The sequence below is a fragment of the Dryobates pubescens genome, chromosome Z (assembly GCF_014839835.1).
Source record: "Dryobates pubescens isolate bDryPub1 chromosome Z, bDryPub1.pri, whole genome shotgun sequence".
Taxonomy (NCBI): Eukaryota; Metazoa; Chordata; class Aves; order Piciformes; family Picidae; genus Dryobates; species Dryobates pubescens.
Genome location: NC_071657.1, coordinates 117,990,886 through 118,015,405, shown reverse-complemented (window position 1 = coordinate 118,015,405; position 24,520 = coordinate 117,990,886). Strand labels below are relative to the sequence as shown.

Below are 24,520 nucleotides of genomic sequence, written 5' to 3'. Positions count from 1 at the left end.
AAAGGAAAAGACTTTTTTTCTCTGGAGGGAGCTCACTGCCTCATGGGACAGGGGCTGTTTTCTTAACTAAGGAGAAGAAAGAGGAACACTTTGTTGGAGAAGCGGGATCCAAGGGTCAGTTCTGAAATGTGAAGGACTTCCAAGCCTGATGGAGACCTATATTGAAAATGTTCTCCTTTTACTAGCAGACTCAGATCTCCAGCACTTGATGACTCATATTTTCAGTGCAGAGTGACTGGATATCTCATCCCATCCCAGTTCAGAGGCAGTACTGAGGTCCAGTGCCTCTTTCATCTTTATCTTCTTTACACACATCGTAATCAGATCCCTAGTGGCCAAGAAGGACAGTGGCCTCCATGGATGCATTATGAAGAGTGTGACCAGCAGGTTGAGGGAGGTTCTTCTCTCCCTCTGCTCAGTCCCAGTGAGACTGCTTTTGGAGTTGTAGGCTCCCCAGCTCAAAAGAGACAGAGAACTACTGTAGAGAGACCAACGGAGGCTACAAAGATACTGAGGGGACTGGAGCATCTCTCTGATGAGGAAAGGCTGAGAGACCTGGGGCTGCTAAGCCTGGAGAAAACTGAGAGAGGATCTTCTCAATGCCGTTCAATATCCAAAGGCTGGAGGTCATGAGGAGGGAACTAGTGATAGAATAATGGACTATAGCTATACACTATAACACAGGTGATTTCACTTTCATTTAAGGAGAAATTTCTTTCCTGTAAGGGTCACAGGGCACTGAAACAGGCTGCCCAGATAAATTGTGGAGTCTCCTTCTATGGAGACTTTCAAAACCTACCTGAACATGATCCTGGGCAACCTGATCTAGTTGACCTGCTTTAGCAGAGGGTTAGGACAAGACAATCTCTAGAGGTCTCTTCGAACCGCCCCCATTCTGTGGTTCTGTGACCCCCATTGAACTTCAAGCATGGAAATTGCCAAGAGTCCAAACTCAGAGTCAGCCTGTTAGGAAGGAGCTGGGCTCTGCACCTGTCCTCCACTCCCAATGCACTTGTTAAACCTCCTTACATCTTACAGCCCCATTTGGACTGAAAAGCTACCCTGTGCCTGGCAATTCAAGCCTTTACAAATCAATCCCATTCCCTTAGAGCCTTCCTTAGGCACAACCAGTCCAAAGATGAATGCACGGGGAAAGTTTTGAAGGTCCCTGGAAGGTAATTTCAGTGACTTCAGTATCAGATCCCTTCTTTCAGCTGAAAGGAAAGGATATAAGAGGTGACTCTCTAAAGAGCTGCTTTTATAATAGGCTTTTTTCACCCCACTCAGCTACTTGTCTTCTTGCCTTAGCCTGAGCAGAGGCCTGATAAGGGCAAGAGACAGGCACAGAGCAGCAATATGCTGCTGGCAGATAAGCTAATTAAGTGGGAGACAGGTGTAGGAATGGAGAAAGGGGGCCACTTTGCTTCAGATTATTAACTTGTTTTTGCTGGGATTTACACTGTGGGAAAAGGACCTGGCTTGCTGAGTTGGAGCACAATGCCAGAGGAAAGGGCAAGGTGGGGAACAGGGCAGGAGGGATGAAGAGGTGAATGAGAAGAGAGGCAACAGAAGGAAGAATGAGGAGAGCATGGCAGTGAATGTCCAGAGGGGAGAGAAGGAAAAGTATGCAAAGAGCAGTGCACTGAGTGGGGATGGTGGGAAGGAGAAATTAGGGAGAGGTGTGCTTTGCTTGACCTGTCTGTGGGCTGCTTGCTGCTGTCCTGTATTGGGCCACATGTCTGACATCACCAATGCAACTGCACAGAGGCAGGGGCACATCTCACAGAGCTGCTTCTGCCTGCGTGTCCCCATTTGCCTTCAGCAAAAGAGTTCTCAGGAAGACTGTGGGGTCTGTTCAAACACAGAGAATGAGGCACCAGCAACCTATCGCCCTTTCAGACCTGTCTCCAGGTGCTCTGGGATCCATCCCACCACCTGCTTCAGTGCAAAGATTCTGACCTGGTGGCAATCACTTGAACAGCTCCTACTGCTAGCCCAAATACTACCAGGGATAACCCAAACCTTTGTCCCATGGCAGAACACTCAAGAAGACTGATTGCACTCAGTGGAAGTGGGCAGTCATCTCTATTCCCAGGCTATATGGAATAGAATGATTCCTACTGATGTGTATTTCTTGAAGTTGGTCACAACAAGCTGTGGTAGTCATTGAGATGCAGGGTTGGGTTCTTATCTCGGATCCTCCTGTTTTACTTCATGGTTGTCTCTCACATCTGCAGGAGTGTGCTGGGGAGCCTCTGTTCTCCCTTTTCTGTGCCATCAAGCAGCAGATGGAGAAGGGCCCAATCGACTCAATCACTGGGGAGGCTCGGTACTCCCTGAGTGAGGACAAGCTTATCCGACAGCAGATTGACTACAAGACACTGGTGAGTGCTCTGGCAATACCTTCCTGTCCACCCTCTTCTAGAAAAAGGGGATTTAGAGAAAGGAAGCCATCAATGGGCACACTGACCCTCTGGGACAATTTATTCTTACAACCCCACTGAAGACTGGCTAGTCATGTCCGCTAGCACAGCAAGGTTTTGCACTGAAGCATGTTTGCAAGCTGTTTCCAAGTTGCTTCCATTATGTCCAGAGCATCTCCAGCATCCCAAAGACATTGATTGTTCACTGGAAGCTACCCCTCATTGCAGGGTAGGCTGACAGTGTCAAGCATTACCATTGCTAGGATTAGGTGAGGTCCAGGAGCATTAGAGGATAAGCATGAACTCTGTCTCATGTGAAGACAATAGATGTGTGAATGTGAAGACAATAGGTACAGGCAATTTAATCTGTTCTGTTAGTTAAAATACTTCCTAGCAGCTTCTCTTTTCCTTGGAGCGATGCCCACCCTTCCAACGTCCCTCTGAGTTGTAAGTCAAAGATAACAGTTCTCCTACGGCAGAAAGGTGGGGTTGTTACTGCAAGTTGTCACCAACATGAAGTCTTCCCTGGCAGGAGTGTGATGTTTATGTTGGGATTTCTTTCCCCTTACGTTTGGGTCCTTTCAACAGTATCTTCATCCTTGCTCTCCACACTACCTGCTTCCTTCTCCCTGGTCCCAAAACCAGTGGCAGAGCTGCTATGTGCAAAGACTGAGCACAAAAAGGGCTGGTGTTTGCTGGGGCAGTGCCTGCCTCAGGCAGCTGGCTGTCCCCAGCACTGACTTTAGGTAGGTCAGCCACAAGTCCTTAACCCTGAGACACTTGTGATCACAAGGACATCCAGCTCAGGGCATGGAAAGCCCAGAGCCATCCTGAAACCTTTTGGTGTTGTGTCAGTGTAAAGCCCATGGCCTTCTGCAAGTGACAGCAAAAATAGCTTTTATGATGGTATATTGCAAGGACCTCCTCCAGAATAATCCTCACCCTCAGAAATAACAGAAACAAAACCCTGTTCCTCAAATGAATATTTCAGCATCAAAGAATATATTAGAGGCACACAGTGGAGGGACACATTAGGCCTTCTTTAGAGCTATTGCAGCCATTCCTCTTGAGCAAGCACAAGGCAAAGAAAAATGAACTTGATTTAAAGATTTCAAGGGAAAGAAAATTAATCCTTGCTATTGAGTTGTTTGCTTCAAAGTGCAATTGTGAAAGAAATACCTCACATATGTCCAGCTTTAGCTTCTACTCTGAGATTAAAGCCTTTTCCCACTTGATTAAAGAGCATTAGTTAAAGAGCATTAGATATTTTTCCTTAATGTTTTTTTGGCTTCCACTTTTTCCTGGATACACTAAATCCACTGAGCTCCTAAGTCTCTGTGAGATGAAGAACACTTTCTGAGTCTCCAATGATCCTTGTAATTTCTTTATTTCCTTTTTTGTTGTTCTTGGAAAACCCCAACCTCAGATTTTCAGATGGTCAGAAGATGCTCTGAATTTACTACTATGTCTTATTTGCACCTTCAATTGAGGGACATTCATCTTACCTAACTTTAGCTAGTTTTGAGAACTGTGCCCAGGCAATGTTAGTTCTTTGACCTGCTTTATAACTTAGCTCAGGTGGGCTGGTGCTAGTAATGCCTCTTTTTCTTGAGTACCAACAGTCTAGAGCTGAGCTTTGGTTGAATCCAAGCCTGTTGAGGGGGTAGGCTTTATTTTTAAATAAGACCACAATTTCATTTTACATATTAAAAATGTGACTTTCCTATGAAATCAATGCTGCTCCTCTATTACACATGGTTGTCTAACAATTCAGAGGTCCGATCTCACATGGAGAGAGTGAGGAAAAGGAAGGAAGATGCAGGCACACAGTGATCACTTTCACCAAAGGAAATCCCTCCGATCCTTTTAGGCTCGATATAAAGCAGCCAGCAAAGGGTAGTAATTACACATCAGCCTGAACAAAGCTCTCCTCCATTCACTTTGTGTCATTTGATGTTAATCAGCTCTCCCTCTTACATCTCAAGAGCAGACAAATCTATCCCGATAGGAATCACAGATTTACAGAGATCAGCTTCGAAGAAGAAGATTAAGAAGCAGCAGAATATTGAATAGGATTGTTCTTCTGTTTCTCTCTTTCTGCTTTATTTTGTCCTCTCTCTACCTTCCTTGAAGATTTCCCTCAATGTCCTCTGCTCTCTACCAAATGAACCTGCCTGGTCACCACTCTGAGTTTGCAGTGTTCTGTGGCTAAAATTCATCAAGTGGTTCATGTTTCCTGAGAGGCAGATGATTGCTTGGCTGAGTTAAATCACAGTTCCAACAGCGTGGCACGTTGATTAATGTCATTTTTCTGGGAAGACAAGGTTGAGGAAGACAACTGCCTTCATTAGCCTTCATTAATCATGACTAAATATTTGAAGTCATGGTTTCAAATATCATTTGAGTGAAAAGCAGATCCAAAGGAACTGACTTCTCCAGGGAGAAAAAAAAAAAGGGAGAGCACCTTCAAACATCTGGGATTACTGATTTTACATTACACAACTCCTTCACTAAATTTAGATTGTTTCAGTCTAATTTCCTTCCAAACTAGACAGCTCCAATTCCCTGTCTGCCAAAGTCCTACAGTTCCCCGAGGAAGCACTCTCAATGTCCTGGAGTCTTTGCTGTTTAGAACATGTTTTGTACTTTCAAGGGATTTTTCAGTAGAGTAGAAACTGAGCTAGTTACAAGTGTGATTTGTCCAAATAAATGTGTTGCAACTAAGCAGTAGATGATCTCACAAGATGTACAATTCAGAGAAACACCCTGTGTTAATGTCTTCACAAGCAGTCTGCTCATCATCTCTGGTCTGCAGTATTATTAAAACTCCAGCTAGATCATTCCATTTATGAGAGCCAGGAAGATCTCATCCCTGTTGACTGCCACCTGCCTTTGCCCCTGTCCATTTTTTAACCATTCACCAAAACAGAGTCCAGATGCAAAAACCTTGCTGCCTGCTGGCACTGCTCTGCTGTCACTGGGAGTTGAAAGACCATCCATCTCCTGCAACAGCTTCATTTCCGTTAGAAGAGCAGAAACCTTGATGTGTGTTGGAAGCTGTCAAGAATATTGGCTAATTAATGCTTAGGGGTGGTAGGTGGGAGCTGTCTAGTACATATTGAACAGTGGCATGCTCTGTGTGGTCCCTGCACACCTCAGTGGCTTCAGTTCTGAGAACCTAATGGGATCATATCTCCTGACAACATAATTTAGATGGACGAAGATCCATTCCTATGCCTTTGTTTAAGGCTTTCCAGGAGATTTTGGGCTTTGGTGGCAGGGAAGAAGCCACTATCAGGATATCCAAAGGTTCTACTATATTTGGCTTTTTTTTGGAGGTGCTTCTTTCTCTTTCTTGTTGCTACCAAACCTCACCATATGGTAGCTCTTTATCTTCCTTAACCAAGTCTAGAAGGAAAGATGTCTGTCCCTGGAACACAAACTGCAGTGACAAGTATTCACAACCTGTCCCTTTATTATTTAAATGCCAGTAATCTGTAGTGGAGATGAGGGTTTAGCTGTGCTGAGCATTGCATATGTGTGTACCCTCAGAGAGAGCTCATAGTTGGAAGGGCTGGCAGACAAAAAAAAAGCCCAAGGATGTCGATAAAGGTCAGTAAACACAAATCCAGGGAGATGATATCCCCAAGATTGTACACAGCCAATGGGAGAGTGGGGACCAGACATTACCACTGTGCTTGCTCCTAGACCCATAACTTTTCCTGTTGACCCCACAGCTGGCACCATCCTTACTCTATGCTGACACAGACCCCAGTGCATTACAGAACAGTGGTGCCAAATGCTGGTATCTTCTCAGTGGCAGAATACTCAGTGACTCCCTCAGTGATATTGTTGTCTCCACTCTCCCTCACCTATCCCTGCTCCACAAAGCTCAAATGTGGTGGCTGATGGAGGAGTGTCAGTGAAAACATTCAGGAAATCAGCATCACAAAACTTCCCTCCTGCTAACTAATCATGTAGGAATACAACACAGGCCATCTCAAGGGTATCTTCCCTACCAGTTAACATCAAAGATTGGGTTGACATAGCTGAGCAGCACTGCAGGAACAATGATGTTAGCTCTCTACCTTACGCTGGTTATTAAGAGGACAGCTCTGGGTGGAAGCACAGGGCAAACCTTACTCTTCCACTGAGACTGGAGCAACCTGAACTCTGCTAAACTGATAAATCAGATTTTTTTCTTTTCTTTTTTTTGGTATGGTTTTTCTTCTGGTCCTGCCATATCAGGGACAATTTATAGAAGCCTGGGGAGGATTCCCACAGAAGTGTTAGGAATCTCTCTGTTGCAAAAATCTCATTATGATTAGGAGCTTCAGTATGTTGGAAGTTCAGTATGTTGGCAGTTTAAGAATGACTTCTACAGAGCCCATGACAACCTCCATGAACAGCTATTTAATGTGTGAAATACACAGAAGCACCTGCAAAACTCCTGATGTCTTTGCATGGAGAAGTGTTTGGTCCTTCACCAGAGAACAGTTGGAAAACACCAAGTGAGAGTTATGTGAAGCCTGGGATATGTACATCAAAGCCACTGTACTCTGGGAGGGGTGTTGGTTTCTGTAAGCAATGATTGAATTCCCTATAATGTTGAAAGGAGCCTCTTGACTGTCACTGAAATGAACATGCTGGAGTTTAGGGATTTACAGGAACTACCTGCTACTCCCATCTATTCTTGAAACAACCAAAAGCAGGATTCTTTCTGCACAGCACTTCGAAATATTGCCTTCCCTACCCATTCGTTTTCCAGCTGAGCTAGAAAAGAGCCTACCTGGACTTCAGCAAGGCCTTTGACACCGTTCCCCACAGCAAGCTCCTGGCCAAGCTGCCAGCCTGTGGCTTGGACAGCAGCACTCTCTGCTGGGTTAGGAACTGGCTGGAGGGCCGAGCCCAGAGAGTGGTGGTGAATGGTGCCACATCCAGCTGGCAGCCAGTCACTAGTGGTGTCCCCCAGGGATCAGTGCTGGGCCCCATCCTGTTCAATATCTTTACTGATGATCTGGATGAGAGGATTGAGTCCATCATCAGTAAATTTGCAGATGACACCAAGTTGGGAGAAGATGTTGATTGGTTAGAGGATAGAAGGGCTCTGCAGAGGGACCTTGCCAGGCTGGACAGATGGGCAGAGTCCAACTTGATGGCATTCAACAAGTCCAAGTGCTGGGTGCTGCACTTTGGTCACAACAACCCCATGAAGTGCTACAGGCTGGGGTCAGAGTGGCTGGGGAGCTGCCAAACAGAAAGGGACCTGGGGGTACTGATTGACAGCCAGCTGAACATGAGCCAGCAGTGTGCCCAGGTGGCCAAGAATGCCAATGGCATCCTGGCCTGTATTAGGAATAGTGTGGCCAGCAGGAGCAGGGAGGTCATCGTGCCTCTGTATTCAGTACTCGTTAAGCCACACCTTGAGTACTGTGTCCAGTTCTGGGCCCCTCAATTTAAGAAGGACATTGAGACATTGGAACATGTCCAGAGAAGGGCAATGAGGCTGGTGAGAGGCTGAGGGAGCTGGGATTGTTCAGCCTGGAGAAGAGGATGCTCAGGGGAGACCTCATTGCCCTCTACAACTACCTGAAGGGAGGTTGTAGCCAGGAGGGGGTTGGTCTCTTCTCCCAGGCAACCAGCACCAGAAGAAGAGGACACAGTCTCAAGCTGTGCCAGGGAAAGTTTAGGCTGGAGGTGAGGAGAAAGTTCTTCACTGAGAGAGTTGCTAGCCATTGGAATGGGCTGCCCAGGGAGGTGGTGCAGTCACCATCCCTGGAGGTGTTCAAGAGGGGATTGGACATGGCACTTGGTGCCATGGTTTAGTAGTCATGGGGTGTTGGGTGACAGGTTGGACTTGATGATCTTTGAGGTCTTTTCCAACCTTATTGATTCTATGATTCTATGAAATCAGGGACTATTGTAATCATGGGGATGAATGATCATGGAGCACTCAGGCAGAATTTTCCTGCCAGCACCCTGTGAAATTCAAAGACAACTAAGTTATAAGACAAATCATCAGCTTCTAGTTGGATGACAGTCCTTGTTACATGTCAGGAACCAGTGTGATGGACAACAGTCAGCACCAACAGGAGATATTGGATCTTCTGGGCCAAATGTTAGCCTGGTAGGGTAACCCAGATTATTTTAAAGAGAATCATGCACCATCCCATGGGACAGAGTTTTGCTCTGAGTGGCATCATGTCATTTCAACTCAGCATGCTCAGAGAGAGATCTTGGACAGCAGAAACATGTGTGACCCCCACTAGCACCCTCAAAAGAGCTGTTCAAGCCTGCCATCACTGCTTCATTTCCCTACAGATGTGTAATGAGAGAGGACAATTAATAACCTGCATTTCAACAGTTCTTTTTATGTATAGTTCTGTGATCCTTTGAGATGAAAGATGGCACAGAACTGTAAATCTGAGCTATTGTTATTATTATCTGAATTGATGCTTCTTCAATACTCCTGGAAGTGACATATAAATAATAGCATTATGATCTAATCAATATCTCATATTTACATCTCCCCTTTCATCCAGGAAGATCACAGAGCTCTTTGTAAGCAGTATCTTCACAAGTCCCTCTTAGTTGAGCATAACAGCACCAAAGGGAACCTGCTCAGCCAATACATAATTATGCTGATAGGATTTCACCCAGTTTTGAGCTACTTTGAGGTCTCACTTTGTCCTAGTAGGTTAAAATGGAAAGTGGTGGAGAGTCCAGGACCTATTGCGTACTACATAAGGGAATTTATGGTCAAGATAGAATTTGTTAAAGGCTCCAAAACTAACATGCCTGCACTTGCCAGAGTGGTATGGGAACATTTAATGACCATATATAGCCAGGAGCATCACTGAACACCTCCTTCCAAGTGCAAAGTTGTATTAAGTTTATAAAAGCTTATAGGCTTCATGCTCCTGAAACCAGAGGAGAGCGAAATCCTCGACATACACATGACCAAGAGTTTGCAGGCAGATGGCTGTTAAAATCTGTGTGTATGTGCACCCCACCTGCTTTGCATTTAATCTTGGGCAGAGTCTTTGGAGAAAATTATGTTCTCCTCCTAAGAAATAAGAGGCCTCTCTAGTTGGGCCAAACTTCTTTGTTCTGTATGTGAAAGCAGTTGTTGTTGTTGTTTTCTGTTTCCTTTTTCTGAGAAGCTTTGCATTTCAAATTAAGATTGTTCTTCTGAGAAGGGTGTGGGTCAGTTCTATGACTGAAGAAAATGGACAGACTTAAGGCTGAGAGACTGTAAAGCACTTTTAGCTGAAAGTCAAAGCCATGTAACAATGCAAGGAGGCCACTACTGAGTCAGGTCACCTTGCCAGCTCTTTAAGGAGGATGAAATAGGTCAGAGGCCAAGGAAAACTCTGGAGAGCCCTTAGGATATCAGTTCAGCTCCAACCAGGGTCAGGCCCGATTGGACTTTATGAAAAGTGTGACAAAGACCACTGGTACCACTTGGGTGAATGTCATTTTTACTGAAAGCACCAGAATCTGAGCAGGTATTAATGGGCTTTCTGTTATTAGGTATAATGAGAACACCAAGGAGATGAGGGTCAGATCTAAGGGGCTTCTCCCACAGGTATAATAATTTCACAGGCATGGATATATGGAACCCCGCAGTGTGAAACCAGGTCTGAGTGCTCTCTTGAGGGAGGGAATACTCTTGATACACAGTTTTCCTCTTTTTGTACCCTAGGTCCCTTTGTCTTGTAGAAGAAAGGGACCTTCAAGAAAGGCAGCCATAGGGTACTCACGGCTGCTGTGAAATGTGTGGTGGGTCTCATTGCCTCTCTCCCAGGTCCTGAGCTGTGTGAACCCTGACAACATGAACAGTTCCGAGATCCCGGTGAAGATCCTGAATTGTGACACCATCACACAGGTCAAGGAGAAGATCCTTGATGCCATCTTCAAGAACGTGCCCTGCTCCCACCGACCCAAAGCTGCTGATATGGACTTGGGTATGTGAATGCCCCTGGGCATGGAGGAGAGGGGAGTTGGGAGAGAGTCAAGCTCAATCCAGACACTGCTGGAGCAGGTGCCACTTCTCCAGACTGACTGAACCCTTGGTACTTGTGCAAGGCAGAGCAGCTGCAATGGTGAGGTGGCAGAAGAACTTGGTTAGCTCAAGTATATGCTTCTGGTTTATGAAATCTTTGGTCCTGAGGACCTAAAAAGACAAGAATTCAGCTTGGACAAGGGTACAGAAATGGCATGACTGGGGTCAAAGACCAAAGACCCCTGGGAAAAAAAGAGTACTAAATGTCCAGGCTGATGTTGTCAACAGTGTTTGGGAGGCAGAGATTTAGTCCCAGCTCTTCTCTGAGTAGTGGAGGTTTGGATTATATATGCATATATATATATGATCTTGATGTGTTAGTCACAGCCCAAACAGTATTAACTACTTGTTATACAGGCACAGGAAAAGGGATGAAGCATCCTCCATTCAGTGGGCTGCATCCATCTCATTCCTGACCACTTCCCTTTCTTGCCAGCAGCCTGCCACCAGCAGCAGGGCTGTGAGCTGCTGCTCTGAGGTTTCCTTGCTGCAGAGGTCTTAAGCAAAGATTAATTCTGGTTGTGAAATTCATCCTTTTTTCTTTTTTTTTTTTTTCCCCCTCAGTGGTTTGCTCCTTCATGCTTGGAGGATGGAAAGAGCAGCACCAGCTTCACTTGTGCTTCTAGGCAGCTGTGTTGCTGAGCTCTGGGGCATGCTGGGAGCTGTAACAGTGCAGGGGTTTCTTCACAAAGAAACAACCTTCCCATTTCTTACCTTCCCATTTCTTCACAACATTGGGATCAAAGATGCTGGGAGGAGGGAGATGTTTGAAGTTGAAGTCCATAGAATCATAGAATTGTTTTGGTCATCTAGCCCAACTGTTGACCTAACACCATGACCATTAAACCGTGTCCTGAAGTGCCACGTCTACATGGCAGATGTCTGAAACCAGATGTGACATAACACCTTGAGGCTGCTATGAAAGATGGATATGGTCAGGCATTGGAGCAGGCTGCCCAGGGAAGTGGTGAAATCACCATCTCTGGAGGTTTTCAAAAAACATGTAGACATGGTAGTTTTGGGCATGGCCTAATGCCTATGGTGGTGGTGTGTTTACAATTGGACTTCATGGGCTCAGGGATCTTTTCCAAATGAAACAGTTCTATGATTCTGTGTAGGAAAATGTCTCAGACCATCATTGAGATGGCTGGTAGGGAGCTGGGGACTACATTGTGACTGTATCTGTCAGAATTTGCTCTCAGTGACCTCCAGTGAAAGAGATTTGAGTGGAAAATGATGGAGTCTATAAAACCCAGCAAAGTAGAAGAGGAACCAGAAGGAGGAGGAATGGATTGATGCCAAGAAACAATTCACAGCAATAATGGAGGCAGGAATGAGAGGTCAGGGATTAAAGTTAAGTGTCTCTGTGTGTGTGTGTGTGTAGGTTTAGGGGAGGAGAAGATTCCTGACAGAAATTGCAGCAAGATTCCTGCTTGTGAAAGACAGTTAGAATAACGAAAAGAAGCTGCCAAAATCATCAGCAGTCAAGAACAGAGCATATACATCATCAAGAAAGGACCCAAGATGGTTCTGGAGCTTCTGTGAGTCAGCCAGGGAATGGAAGGAGCTAGGGTGAGCATGAAGGCAGACTGGGCAGGGTGCCAAGGCACAGCAGACTGGAAGAATTGTGGCCAGAGTGGCCAGATCTCTTGACCTGTCTGGTGCTGGATGGTGGCCACAGAGCCCATTATGTTCACATCTTAGATTAGATGTGAGCAGAAAGTAGTTAGTTTGGCTGTGAGATGATTTATGCATCCATAATGGGAGGCTGGAATTTTACCTGCATGTTGTAAATATCAGAGATAAATGGAAGTCTCCAGATTTTACTGTAGTTCTGACAGCTGGCAGAAACTGCAGTGTGTGTGTGCAGGGCCCCAACCTGACCGTTTTACATCCAGGACTCTTAATGTTTTAAGAAATATTAACAAGCTGAATGGTGCTGAAGACCAGCAAGTTCCAGAAAGTATTCATGAGCATGTTCACCCCCCAGAGGACAGATCTGCCCATACTGATCCAGACTGCTTAATAAACAGCTTTTTGACCAGGATTGTTTCAGTTGGAAAAAACCTCCAGCATCATCAAGTCCAACCATTGACCTAACACCACCATGCCCCAAAGTGCCATGACTACAATCCAGAGATTCTGACTTCACCTCCCTGGGCAACCTATTCCAATGTCTGAGCACTATTTCAGTAAAGAAGATTTTCCTGATATCCAATCTAAACCACCCCTGACACAACTTGAGGACATTTCCTCTCATTCTATGACTTGATACTAGGGAGAAGAAGGGGAAAACAAAACAAAACAAAACACAGTCCCCTCCCCCCAATCTAGTAGAAAAGTCTTGTCATCAGCAGTATAGTCACAGGCTTCTTTAGCACACCAACTAATGAGGTGGAAGGAGCAGAGTAAGGCAGGAACAAAAGAATGTGCACGTCCAGCTACAGCTACAGCCCAACCTCTTTTGCAGGAAAAAAAGGTTTGCTGGCACCTAGCATCCTTCAGCAACAGTGAAGGGAGCACAGGGAGAGCAAAAATTACTGTTGTCCTTTGGGAAGCAGCACAGAGCTCTCAGCATCAACCTGCCCCAGGCTGAAAGCTCAGAACTGCAAAGGCAACTGGATCATCCTCACCATCCCATGCTACACAGAAGATCAGAGCAGATGACTGTAATCTGGCCTTGAAATGGATGGTTTTCTAAACAGCAACACCATTTGCTATTACAATTGCAATTTCCTGGGCTTTCTGTCCATGCTAAGGCCAGCTTGCTCACATGGAAGAAAGGCAACAAGCTAATGAGTTGTTTTGAGTTGTTAAATGCAGGGTAGCCACAGGCAGAGTGACTCCTATGTGTTGCAAATGTCATAATGTTTTGCAGTTGCCCAGACAACTCGTGGAGGGGGTTGTCAGCTGAAAGCACTTATGTCGGACACCCTGAGGTTACATTTTAGTCCAAACCCCAAATTGCAGCCCTCTGAGTAGAGGCTTCTTTCTACAGTGGCTATTTTTGTTATTATTTTTTTTAAGCCCTTCCCATCACTAAAGTAGCCCATCTTTGGGAAAGCATTAAGGTAAGGATCACAAAACAGGGATTTGGCTTCTTGCTGAGGTATTCTCTCTTCTCTCACTTGCTTTTTGAAAGGGCCTGCTGAGGTGATGGAAGCTGCCAGGTTGACTACCTGGCACTCCAGGCTGTCTCATTGTGGACTACATCAGGCAAGCTTTCACTGCCTTGCCAACAGTGCAGTACTGGGAGAGAGAATTCAAGTTTTGGGGCCTTTTAAACTGGGTCTAACTCTGCTGTATACACAGCAAAGCAGAACATTTGCATATACAGGATGAAATCTTTCCCAGGCATCTTCCATCTACATGTTCTGATAAGAACTGTTCTACCTCAACCATTATAGTCTCTTCTCCACATCAGAATCACAGAATCCCAGCATGGTGAGGGTTGGAAGTGATCTCTGGAGATCATCTACTACAACTCCCCTGCTAAAGCAAGGTCACCTAGAGCTGGCTGCACAGGATCTCATCCAGCTGGGTTTTGAAAGTCTCCGGAGAGGAAAACTCTGCAAACTCTCTGGGCAGCCTATTCCAGTAGTCTGTCACCCTCAGATAAAGGAAGCTTTTCCTCATGTTCAGATGAAACTTTCTGTGTTCCAGTTTGTGCCTGTTGCCTCTTGTCCTGTCACTGGGCACTACTGAAGAGAGTTTGACCCCCTCCTCTTGACACTCTCCTTCTAGATATTGATCACTATTGATAAGAACCCCTCTTAGTCTGCTCTTCTTCAGGCTAAACAGCCCCAGGTCTCTAAGCCTTTCTGCCTCACAGAGGTGCTTCAGTCCCCTCATCTTCTTCATAGTCCTCCACTGGACTCTCTCCAGTGGTTCTCTGTTTCTCTTGAACTGCAGAGCCCTGAACTAGACTCAGTATTCCAGATATGGCCTCACTAGGGTGGAGTACAGGCAGAGGAGAATCTACTTTGACCCGATGGCCACACTCTTCATAATACACCTCAAGAGACCACTGGCCTTCTTGGCCACAAGAAGCAAAGCTGAGTTTCTCCTCTCTTCCTAGAGGTCTACACAGTAGACATTCATCCAGTTTTGTTTGATCCCCACCTGGTTGTGCTGTTGCCTGCATCATACAGACAGAGGTTTTCCTCACCCGATTTGCATGCCAAACTGTCTCTCAATGTGGAAATTATCAGGAAGTGAAAAAATACTCTTAAAAGTAAAAACAGCTTCTCGGCTCTTCAGACTAATCTTCAAGAGCAGAAGTGAGCATGGAATAGGTATTGAGCCTGGGTGAGCCACATACATTTGTTCCTTGTGCCATTGCTGTCTGAAGTCAGCCACAAACCACCTCACAGCCCCTCCTGGGAGATTGCAAGGCTTTAGGAGAAGGGTGGGAAACACAGGATATGGCGTGCAGAGTTGACTGAAATGGGCTGTGTGCATCATGACCTAGAAGTGCCTGTGGTGTAACTGATGGTGGCAAGCTTAAATGAAGGCACTCAGAGTGAACTGGCAGGTCTTCCATCCGCCTGGGTATTTCAGTTGCCCCCTGAAAACCATTCTTTCTGCTGTGTTTTCTCCCTTGTTCCATGAGCATCTTCAGAGTTACCTGAATCAGAAAGAAAGCATAAGGGAGATATAACATTTTCTATAGAGTTTAAGGTGCACCATCTCACATCTCCCCATAGAGTCATTCCCTAGCTAGATACTGCTACAGTTCAAAGAATCAAAGAATCACAGAATAGTTTGAGTTGGAAAACACCTTTAAAGATCATCTAATCCATTTCCCCTGCCATGGGCAAGCACCTCTTTGTCAAAGGCTCCTGGAATTTCCTTTTTCTCAGTCAAGTTGAACAGAAAGGCTGGGGGTTTTGGTTTTTATTTTTGTTTGGGTTTTTCGTCTGTGTGTGTGTGTATTTGGGGTTTTTTGGTGGTTTTTTTTGTGTTTTGTTTTTTTCTTTTTCTTTTTTTTTTTCTTTTTATTTTTTAAGGAGAAGTAATTCCTGCATGCAATAAAAAGATACACTATCTGCTGAATGAAATATAAAGGCTTCACAGCAGCTGTCTCCTGAGTTTGCATTTACCACTGCTTCTGATTGGAAGGCTTGATAAAGATAATGGGATTTTTTTTTTTGCCTCCTTCCCCCTCTGCCTCCTCCTCTCTGGAAGGTGGAAGTGTAACAGACTGGATTGGAGTATGTCTCTCCTTTGTGCTGGCTCACAGAGGAGTATGCAGATCTGATGAGAGAGGGGACAGAGTGCTGCCAGTGAAGACAAAGCTAACAGCTTCCACATAGTGCTGTAAATAGGGATGCCAGGGTCACCTTTCCCTCCTTGTCACCCTCCTTTCCCATTCCTTTGCTTTAGCCATTGCATTTTCTTGCAGATCATGTGTGTGACCACCTCAGATGGTGCTGATGAAGAAGGGGAGTGTGCAGTGCTCTTGAGACATTAGGAAACGTTGGAGGACCGCAGCTTGGGGTCCATTCCATGTCATTGCTCAGATGCATGACTAAATAGTTTGTATTTGGTCAGGGCAAATGGGCTTCAAAACTGATGCCAGACATTCTGAACCATGGCTATGGAGTCTCATTCTCTGGAGACTTTCAAAACTTGCCTGGCCCAGACCACCCAGAGCCAGACTGGCTTTTTCCTCTTCCTCCCATAGCCCCTTTAGGTAAGAAGACCAATAGAAAGAGTTGCCAATCTCCTGTGTCTGTGAAGGAACATGAAGGGCTTAAGGGGACATCTCTTTCTCTAGCAGACATCCCTTGATGTCCTCAGCTTCCCTGAAGCAGAGGGAAAGTATCTGCTTCTCTGAGGACTTTGTCCAGCTCTTGAATGTAAATAAAGCACAGGATGAGGAAAGCCATGCTCAGACGGCTTCAGAGCCCTTCAGATCAGAGCCAAGTGCCACACTGAGAACTTGTCCATCTCTCCCAAAACAATATATGAGCGTGTCTTCCCCCAAAGATGGGTATGGAGTGAAGAGGACCATAGGAACATGCAGAATCCTGAAGGAAGGAGGTCAAAGAGATACCATTCTCAAGAGACCAAGAGGAAAGCACAGAAGAGGTATGAGCATTGACAGTAGAATTGGCTTTGTCACTCTGTGGAGCACCATTTCCAGCCCAGCCTAAGGTTCAGCATTTTGTGCTCTTCCAAGCAGTGTCTGGGACTGGTGAGCTTCTGAAAACCGATTCCAGGTGGGAATGCTCATAGAGCTCCATCCTCGAACATCAAAGGGGAAGTCGCAGAATCATTTTGGTTGGAAAAAAACTTTAAAATCATTGACTCCAACCATTATCTAGCGACCAAGTCTGGTGCTATGCAAGTGAGCATCTAAGGAGCTGGAGTAAATGAAGGGCAGGATCTGTGCTTAGCCAACGTAACCTTTGCTTACTCTCTATCTCCAGTCAAAGTAACAGCCAGCAATAAACACAGTAGCTGACCTCTTCCTGCTAATTTAAATGAATAATAAAGGCAAGGGCAGCTTTCCCAAGACATTTTAATTATGTGATAAGAAAACTGCTGAAACCAAAAGAAATTTGCAACGGTCCTTGCATTTTTGTATTAGGAGCAATAAGCAGGGGTAGCAGGTGATGTTTCCATGTCCAGGAGTTCATTTTAATTAACTCCTGCAAAAGAAGAGACTTTCTGCTTTGGCTAAATGTATGTGACTTGGTCACTGTGACTGAGACATGACAACCAAAAAAGGAAGCTTTGCATGGTCCAGGCTGTCTGTGGTTAAGCTACAGCTTTCACCAGGTGCTACTATGGCTGGACCTGATGATATTAAAGGTCTTTTCCAACCAAAACAATTTTATGATTCCATACACTTCTCTCCTTTTGGCTGTTCTATTCTTTGCCATGGCCAAGTTTGTGAGCCCATTGTGGGGAAATCTGTGACAGTTCTTCATCCTTCAACATTTGAGCAAAGGGTGGTACCCTGAGAAGTGAGAGGGCGCTCCATTCCTCCAGAAGGAAAAAGAAAAAATGAGCATTTTGGAGTGGAAGCTAGAGAACTGGCTGTGGTCAGAAACTGGAGCCCTTCTGCCCACAGACATGCTACTGAAGGCTCATACGGATTATGTGCTCCATGGAGCAGGGTGGTGGTTTTATCTCTGACTCTTCTCCCTGTTGTGCCTCTACTGTGCTCAAAGCTAAAGGCTTCTTGCTTTCCATCACTTCTCAATTTGAGTAGCAAGAAGCATTGCATAATGGAGATAAATTAAGCCCAGTACAGGATCTGGTGCAGTGCTGGACCAGACACTGCTCTGTCCAGAGGAGTCCTCTCTGTGGCTACGTCTTAGAAGTTAGACATATCTCAAGTATCAATAAATACTGTATCTATACCACTAAAGGAAAGAGGGCCAGGAATGAAGTTCCCTGACAAATTTATTTTATCCTGTCCCTTGGTGATGGCTAACATACTCAGGGAAAGGTTAGTCTTGGAAAAAGCCACACTGGAGCAAGAACAGAGCCAGAAAGTCAAGAACTGTGAATAATCAAGGTCCTAAAGCATCAAACCATGCTCTGTTCAGCTCTGCCAATGGATCAACATCTTTCTGGTCATTGCTTTATTTATCTGTATAGAGCTCACCATTGTGTGCTGCTCTGCCCTACCTTGGACCTCTTGTCTCTGTGGGCAGCTGCTCTATGTTCTGATCTTTGTATGGTGTCACTCTTTAAAGGGATGGGTATTTCCTGTGCAAGAGCTGTTTGGTGACAGCAATGTCATTTTATCAAGGGTAAAGAAACCAGTTTGGATAACCTAGGGCTTGACTCCAAATTTGCCACATGGCTGTGATTTTTTTGAACTTACCCAACCTATCTCCTCGATCCTTTCATGGTTCCTCTGTCTTCTCTTTCTCTCTGGACATTTGTGCATTTGTGTGTTGTACATGGCTGGAGGCATCTGACAGAGAATGATGGAAATGACTGCCATGGCTACAGCCTGCACATGTGTGACCATATGGATTATGTATGATGAAGAGCTTATTAATTAATATGAAACAGGAATTATATAAATATTGAGTTTATTAATTATTAAAACTATTAATAACTGATGAATCACTATTTTATATACAGATTCTAGTGCACGATTGTGAAATACATCCCATAAGTGGTTTAGTATTTACAATTTGGACCCAATTAGAATATCTACAGAATTATTTTCTGTTCATGGAAGGAAGGGTGCAATTCCGCCGCTTGTCCACCAGGCGGCGACTCGGCGGGACGTTGGCGGCTGCTTAACCATAGGCTGAGAGTATTACAACGTGTCAGAGGCTTGAACTGGAAATGTTACGCTGCTAGGCGCGGGTGCTTTGAACTGAGTGTTAGTGAGTGGAAAGCACGTGGAAGGTGCACTGTGTCCTTTGTTTGTAGCAAGGTTAGTTGCTAAGCTGCGGCAGAGCGGCTGGCGGGCAGCCTTGTCCCTCCCGTGGCAGTGGAGACGGGGCAGAATGTAGGCTAGCTCGCAGGCAGGTTCCCTTTGCAGGACTCAGGCAGCTCCCTCCGGACGGCAGAGAGTGGTCCTACGTCAATGACCTTCGGGGCCAGCGTGGACAGCTCCAGGGAAGAGGTGCAGGTGTGCGGAGTGGCAGCTTCCCCTTTGCTTGGCTGGAAGGAGCAGGTGGGACCCTGACAGAGTGGTCCCGGCTTTGGAGCACAGGCACTGACAGTGCTCTGGGTTTCCCTGGGCTTCACAGGGCATGAAGTGGCAGTTCCTCTGACACACACAGCTGACACACAGAGTTCTGCAGCTCCTTAGTCTGCTACTTAAGGCTGAGACAGACATTTGGGCTGCCGGTCTCAGCTAATTCCCTTCCCCATCAACTGGGCAATCTTACCCACAGGGGTCCAGTCCTCTTGAAGACGCGGTGGGCTCTTCTTCCGACTGGTGGGGCTGGCAATACAATGCTGTAGCTTCTCAGACTTTCAGCAAGGGTCCCTCTTCTGGAGACTCTCATGGCTAAGGCTTGACGGGCTTTCCCAGGTGCTGGCTTCCCCTCGTCTTGCAGAGGTCATTAGTTTGCTTGCATGTGGGAGGGAGAAGACTTACTAGCAATGGCTTAACAGCAAAGGCTATGGCACGTAGGGAGAGGGCTTGGTAGCTCAAGAAAAGGCAGAGAGGGCAAAGAGAAAGAGGGCAACTTGTTTACAAGTTGGGGTAATACTTATAAGTTTCTCAAGGCTGGATTTGACCAATGGGCACTCTTGTAAACAACCAGCTTTAGCCTATAGAAAGCATGAAGCTAGAATTATGCCCATACTTGGTATTAGCACGAGCATCCCATGCGATGGGTGCATGGAGTTATTTGTGCCACCTGGCTGACACCTTGGCCTTTGTTCTCCTGAGGAAAGGAGGGGGATGTGTCCACACAGGCTGGGACAAGTTTCAGTATCTGGGGCATAATTGTGGGCATAATGTACCTTTCCCACATTATGGACACAGTGCTCTGCTCTATCTCAGAGACTTTGCACAGCAGAGTTAAACATCCCTGTTCTCCTTACAGAGTGGCGACAAGCAAGTGGGGCAAGGATGATCCTTCAGGATGAAGACATCACAACCAAGATAGAGAATGACTGGAAGAGACTCAACACGCTGGCACACTATCAGGTAACTGTGGGAGAGGATGGGTAGAAGGCAGATCACCCGAGAAAGTGAGGAGAAGAGTAAAGTGTTATTTTTTACGATAGAGAGATAAACAACAGCTTAGTGAACAAAACTTGGACAGAACCTCTGTCCTGGATACATCCATTCTGTTGACAATCTATCTGTGCCTGACCTTGAGATTCATAAGAAAGGGCTAAAGATGTCCAAAAATATCTTACACAAGTGATAGATTTAATGAGAAAAAAAAGGAATTTTGTTCCAAAGCTCCCCCTACTCCTTTCCTACCTTGCCAAAAAAAAAAAAAAGGAGAAAAGGCACCTCATTAAGTTTAATCCAAAGCTGACAATGTTGTCATTTCCTCAATCACAGCTTGGCAATCTCTGTTTTATAACATGATTCTTTTTTTTTTTTTTCCCCCTCTCTCTCATTTAAGAGATGACCTGAGGAGGCAGCAAGCAATAATTTGAGAAGGAAACCAAACTTTTCACTTCAGATTGACTGAAGAGTTGCTGGCTGTCTCCAGAACAAGGTTTTTTTTCAGCGAGAGTGGGAATATTTTCTATTTAATTTCATCAACAAACTGGCCAATTTTTCTTTCTTTCTTTCTTTCTGTGCTTTTTCCAATTTGCTCCAGGCAATGAGCTCCCAGATACATGGATGAGCTGTGACAGAACTCAGCTGCCAGGGTGCTGGGCTCTACATCATTAACCCTGGTTATCCTGAGGGCAGACATGGAGCATGCTGGGGCAGACACTGCTATTCCTGTTGCCTCAGTGTCTCCATCTGAAGTATGGGGCTAAAACTACAAAGAGGCAATTATTGCCTTCCATGATTACTGAGGGGCTATTTAATTAGCCTCCACAGTGCTTTGAAGATGAAAAACTCTATTCAGGTGCTAATTATTATTATTACACAGACAAGAGATAGAAATTGTTAGCAGGGATTTTTTTTTTCATCCATCTTCTTTTTGTGATGTCTTATTTATCACAGATATTCCTGATATAGCTCTACTGACTTGTTAACATTTGTAATATGGGACCCATATAGCCCAAGTGCAGGCTTCTAGCAGTTAACAGAAGAACCACCAAAGTTCTGAAGTTTTGGTCCAAAGCTGCTGTAGGCTGAACATGAGCCAGCAGTGGGCCCAGGTGGCCAAGAAGGCCAATGACATCCTGCCCTAGATCAGGAATAGTGTGGCCAGCAGGAGGAGGTAAGTCATTGTGCCCCTGTACTCAGCACTGGTTAGGCCACACCTTGAGTACCGTGTCCAGTTCTGGACCCCTCAGTTTAGGAAAGATGTTGAATTGCTGGAACATGTCCAGAGAAGGACAACAAAGCTGGTGAGGTGTTTGGAGCACAAGTCCTATGAGGAAAGGCTGAGGGAGCTGGGGTTGTTTAGCCTGGAGAAGAGGAGGCTCAGTGCAGACCTTATTGCTGTCTACAAATACCTGAAGGGAGGTTGTAGCCAGGTGGGGTTTGGTCTCTTCTCCCAGGCAAACTGTGACAGAACAAGAGGACGCAGTCTCAAGCTGCACCAGGGGAGGTTTAGGCTGGATGTTAGGAGGAAATTCTTCATAGAAAGAGTGATTGGCTATTGGAATGTGCTGCCCAGGGAAGTGGTGGAGTCACCATCACTGGAGGTGTTTAGGAGGAGACTGGATGAGGCACTTGGTGACATGTTTTAGTTGATAATATGGTATTGGGTGATAGGTTAGACTTGATGATCTTGAAGGTCTTTTGCAACCTGGTTAATTCAATTCAATTCTATTCTATTCTATTCTAGCCTACAGTGACAGTGGTTTATACTTCAATTTCTGCTGCTCAAATTTCTACTGTCCTTGATGTGCTCCTCAGTCAGATTTCACATGCTTATTGATGATGTCCCTTTTTCTCTACAGGTGCCAGATGGATCTGTGGTAGCTTTAGTCTCCAAGCAAGTCACTGCCTACAATGCAGTCAATAACTCCACAGTCTCACGGACGTCAGCCAGCAAGTATGGTAAGGATTCATGTACTAACATAGACTGAGAGAGCACTGAAGAAGAGATCCTGAATGCCATGGTGGTTAGAAGACACTGGGCACCATCAGAGAAAACCATAGGCAGATGACTAGTTGGTAAGGTTGCTGGAGGGATGGCAGGAGGAAAGGTTTTAGGCAAGTTACACTTTGGAATCTGGTTCAAGATGGTTGCTCTTGGGAAGTACTTCTCATTCATTAATGAAAGGGGAAGCCTATATAATCATCTGTCTACATTTTAGATCACTGAATCTCACTTTTAGAGTTTGCACAGGGAGATGCAAGGGAGAAGCTCTGCACACTGTATGGGTTCAGTCATCTTGGTGGACAAAGTCCTTAGATCATTGTCTGCTGTGAAGATGAATCTGTGGTGTAGATGAGCAACCACAATCTACATAGGTTATAACTTGCCTACAGTTATGTCTCAGTGTGAGTGTTGTGTGTCCTTCCCACCCACATCCAAAGGGAATTTGCACCTGGACAAACAATAAAAATTATTTACTGAGGTTTTGCATCAGTGTATCTCAAGGTAGTATATTGGTTTTGCTGCTCTTCTCATGAAACAACTCAAAATGAGATAGCTGTGAAAGATCTGGATGTAGAAGTTCTTTTGTAGAGCCTGAGACCTCCTGAGTCTTATTCCCACCATCACATACCTTTCTACTCTGTGCAAGAATTGTATCCCAGGACATATCTTACTCTGGTGATGCCAGGTGGCAAATCAAAACATCTCTAATGTGCAACCAAAGTGCTGCAAACCATCCTCCAGCCTGGATGCAGCTGTCATATCCATTCATGATTATTATTTTGTTTTATGAAAGCATCTCCAATCCTTCTTACTCCCTTTAGCTTGAGGGAAGCACAGTTGCTTAATGTCCAGAGGAGCCCCCTTCCTCTTTCTCCAAGGACATGAGCAATCCATCAGACTTCATTAATATTCATCCTCTTTGCCATGTTGTTGCAATTACTGAAAGACACAGTGACCTTTGGAAAGGAAGACTTGAGGGAGGTTAATTTCTGTTGGATTTCTTTAATTCTTTTGCCATTTGATTTTTCAGGAGGAGGGAGTGGGGAAGAAGGCAGGGGGAGGAGAAGATGTGGTGGGTCAGAAGTGATTGTTAATTGCAATTAAGAAAACAACATCCAGAGAGAAAAAGGATATTCCATCAGATAATTAATATGTAGAGACTGGTAACGCATTAATGAGGCTGATTCAGATCTTGCTGCAGAAAGGTGCAACACTCTTCTGTTAATTAGGGATGGAAAAGACTATCTGCAGCATTTCTAGAAGGTCAGGGAGAGGGGAATGCCTTGTGCCATCACTCAGAGGCAAAGGGTGATAAAATCTAGAGACTAAAGGTGTCCTTGGAGAGGGAATTTCACAGAATGACAGCACGCAGAATGGTAGGGGTTGGAACAGACATCTGGATGTCATCTAGTCCAGGATCCCCTGCCACCCCCTGCCCCAAACCAGTGCAGGTTCATCTAGAGCAAGTAAAGAAGTTTCTCCTCTTCTTGTGTTCAAGTTTGTGCCAAATACCTCTTGTCTTGCCACTGGGCACCACTGGAAGATTTGTATGGGACCACCACAGATTCTAGTTTACTTTCTGTCAAAACAGGTTTTGGAGCAGGAATTGAAGCAATGGTTGAGCAGGAGTTATTGGATTGTTTTGATGCCAAAGGAGGGAAGGAAGGCAGCTCCTATGTCTGGAGATGGGAAGCTAGACAAGAGGTCGCATTAGCTATATCAGCATTGCTGAATAAAAAACCCATGTGTTACTTTCTGGCCATTACATCAAACAGTGTGGTACGGTGTGGCTGACATCCACACAAGTAAAACAAGTTGCATTTAGCCATGCTGTATAGACATGGCACTTCAAGACATGGTTTAATGGCCATGGTGGTGTTAGGTCTGTGGCTGGATTCAATGATCTTAGAGGTCTTTTCCTACCAAAAGAATCCTATGATTCCGTGGGTAGCTGGTACTATGCCTTGAACTGTTTGACACTGACAGTCCTGGTTATCCCAGGTTGGATTTTTCCATGGACAACTGAAAGAGCATGTTTGAGTCTTGTTTAATTTTAAGTGTAGACATTGACATCACATCTGGCTTGGCTGATGTCCCTTGTCTTTGCTGTGCAAATCACTCAGTCATAAGACAATACTTTGATAATAAGACCTGGACCCTACAGCGGCTTTTATGTCTTCCATATCTCACATTGTAATTCCACCAGGAGACATACCTGTGCTGCCTAATGTTGTGAATAGGTTGGTTGAAGCTTATTTAATACTAATATGGAAATGTGGAGCTCTTGAGAGCTATGACCTTCCCACTTTGGAGATCCAAACTAATGTCTTTTCAAGGAGGACTCAGCAGCT

General features: G+C 45.2%; 1 protein-coding gene across 2 annotated transcripts in view; it reads left to right on the top strand.

Annotated features, from left to right (window-relative positions):
* The window catches only part of PLXNA4 (plexin A4), a 538,983-nt gene that overhangs the window by 488,377 nt on the left and 26,086 nt on the right, over positions 1 to 24,520 (top strand). For both annotated transcript variants that reach the window (XM_054178000.1, XM_054177999.1), the window contains 4 exons: positions 2,238 to 2,384; positions 10,231 to 10,390; positions 20,025 to 20,128; positions 22,024 to 22,123. In XM_054178000.1, coding sequence (XP_054033975.1) covers positions 2,238 to 2,384; positions 10,231 to 10,390; positions 20,025 to 20,128; positions 22,024 to 22,123 — 511 coding nt within the window. The remainder of the gene's footprint in view (positions 1 to 2,237; positions 2,385 to 10,230; positions 10,391 to 20,024; positions 20,129 to 22,023; positions 22,124 to 24,520) is intronic.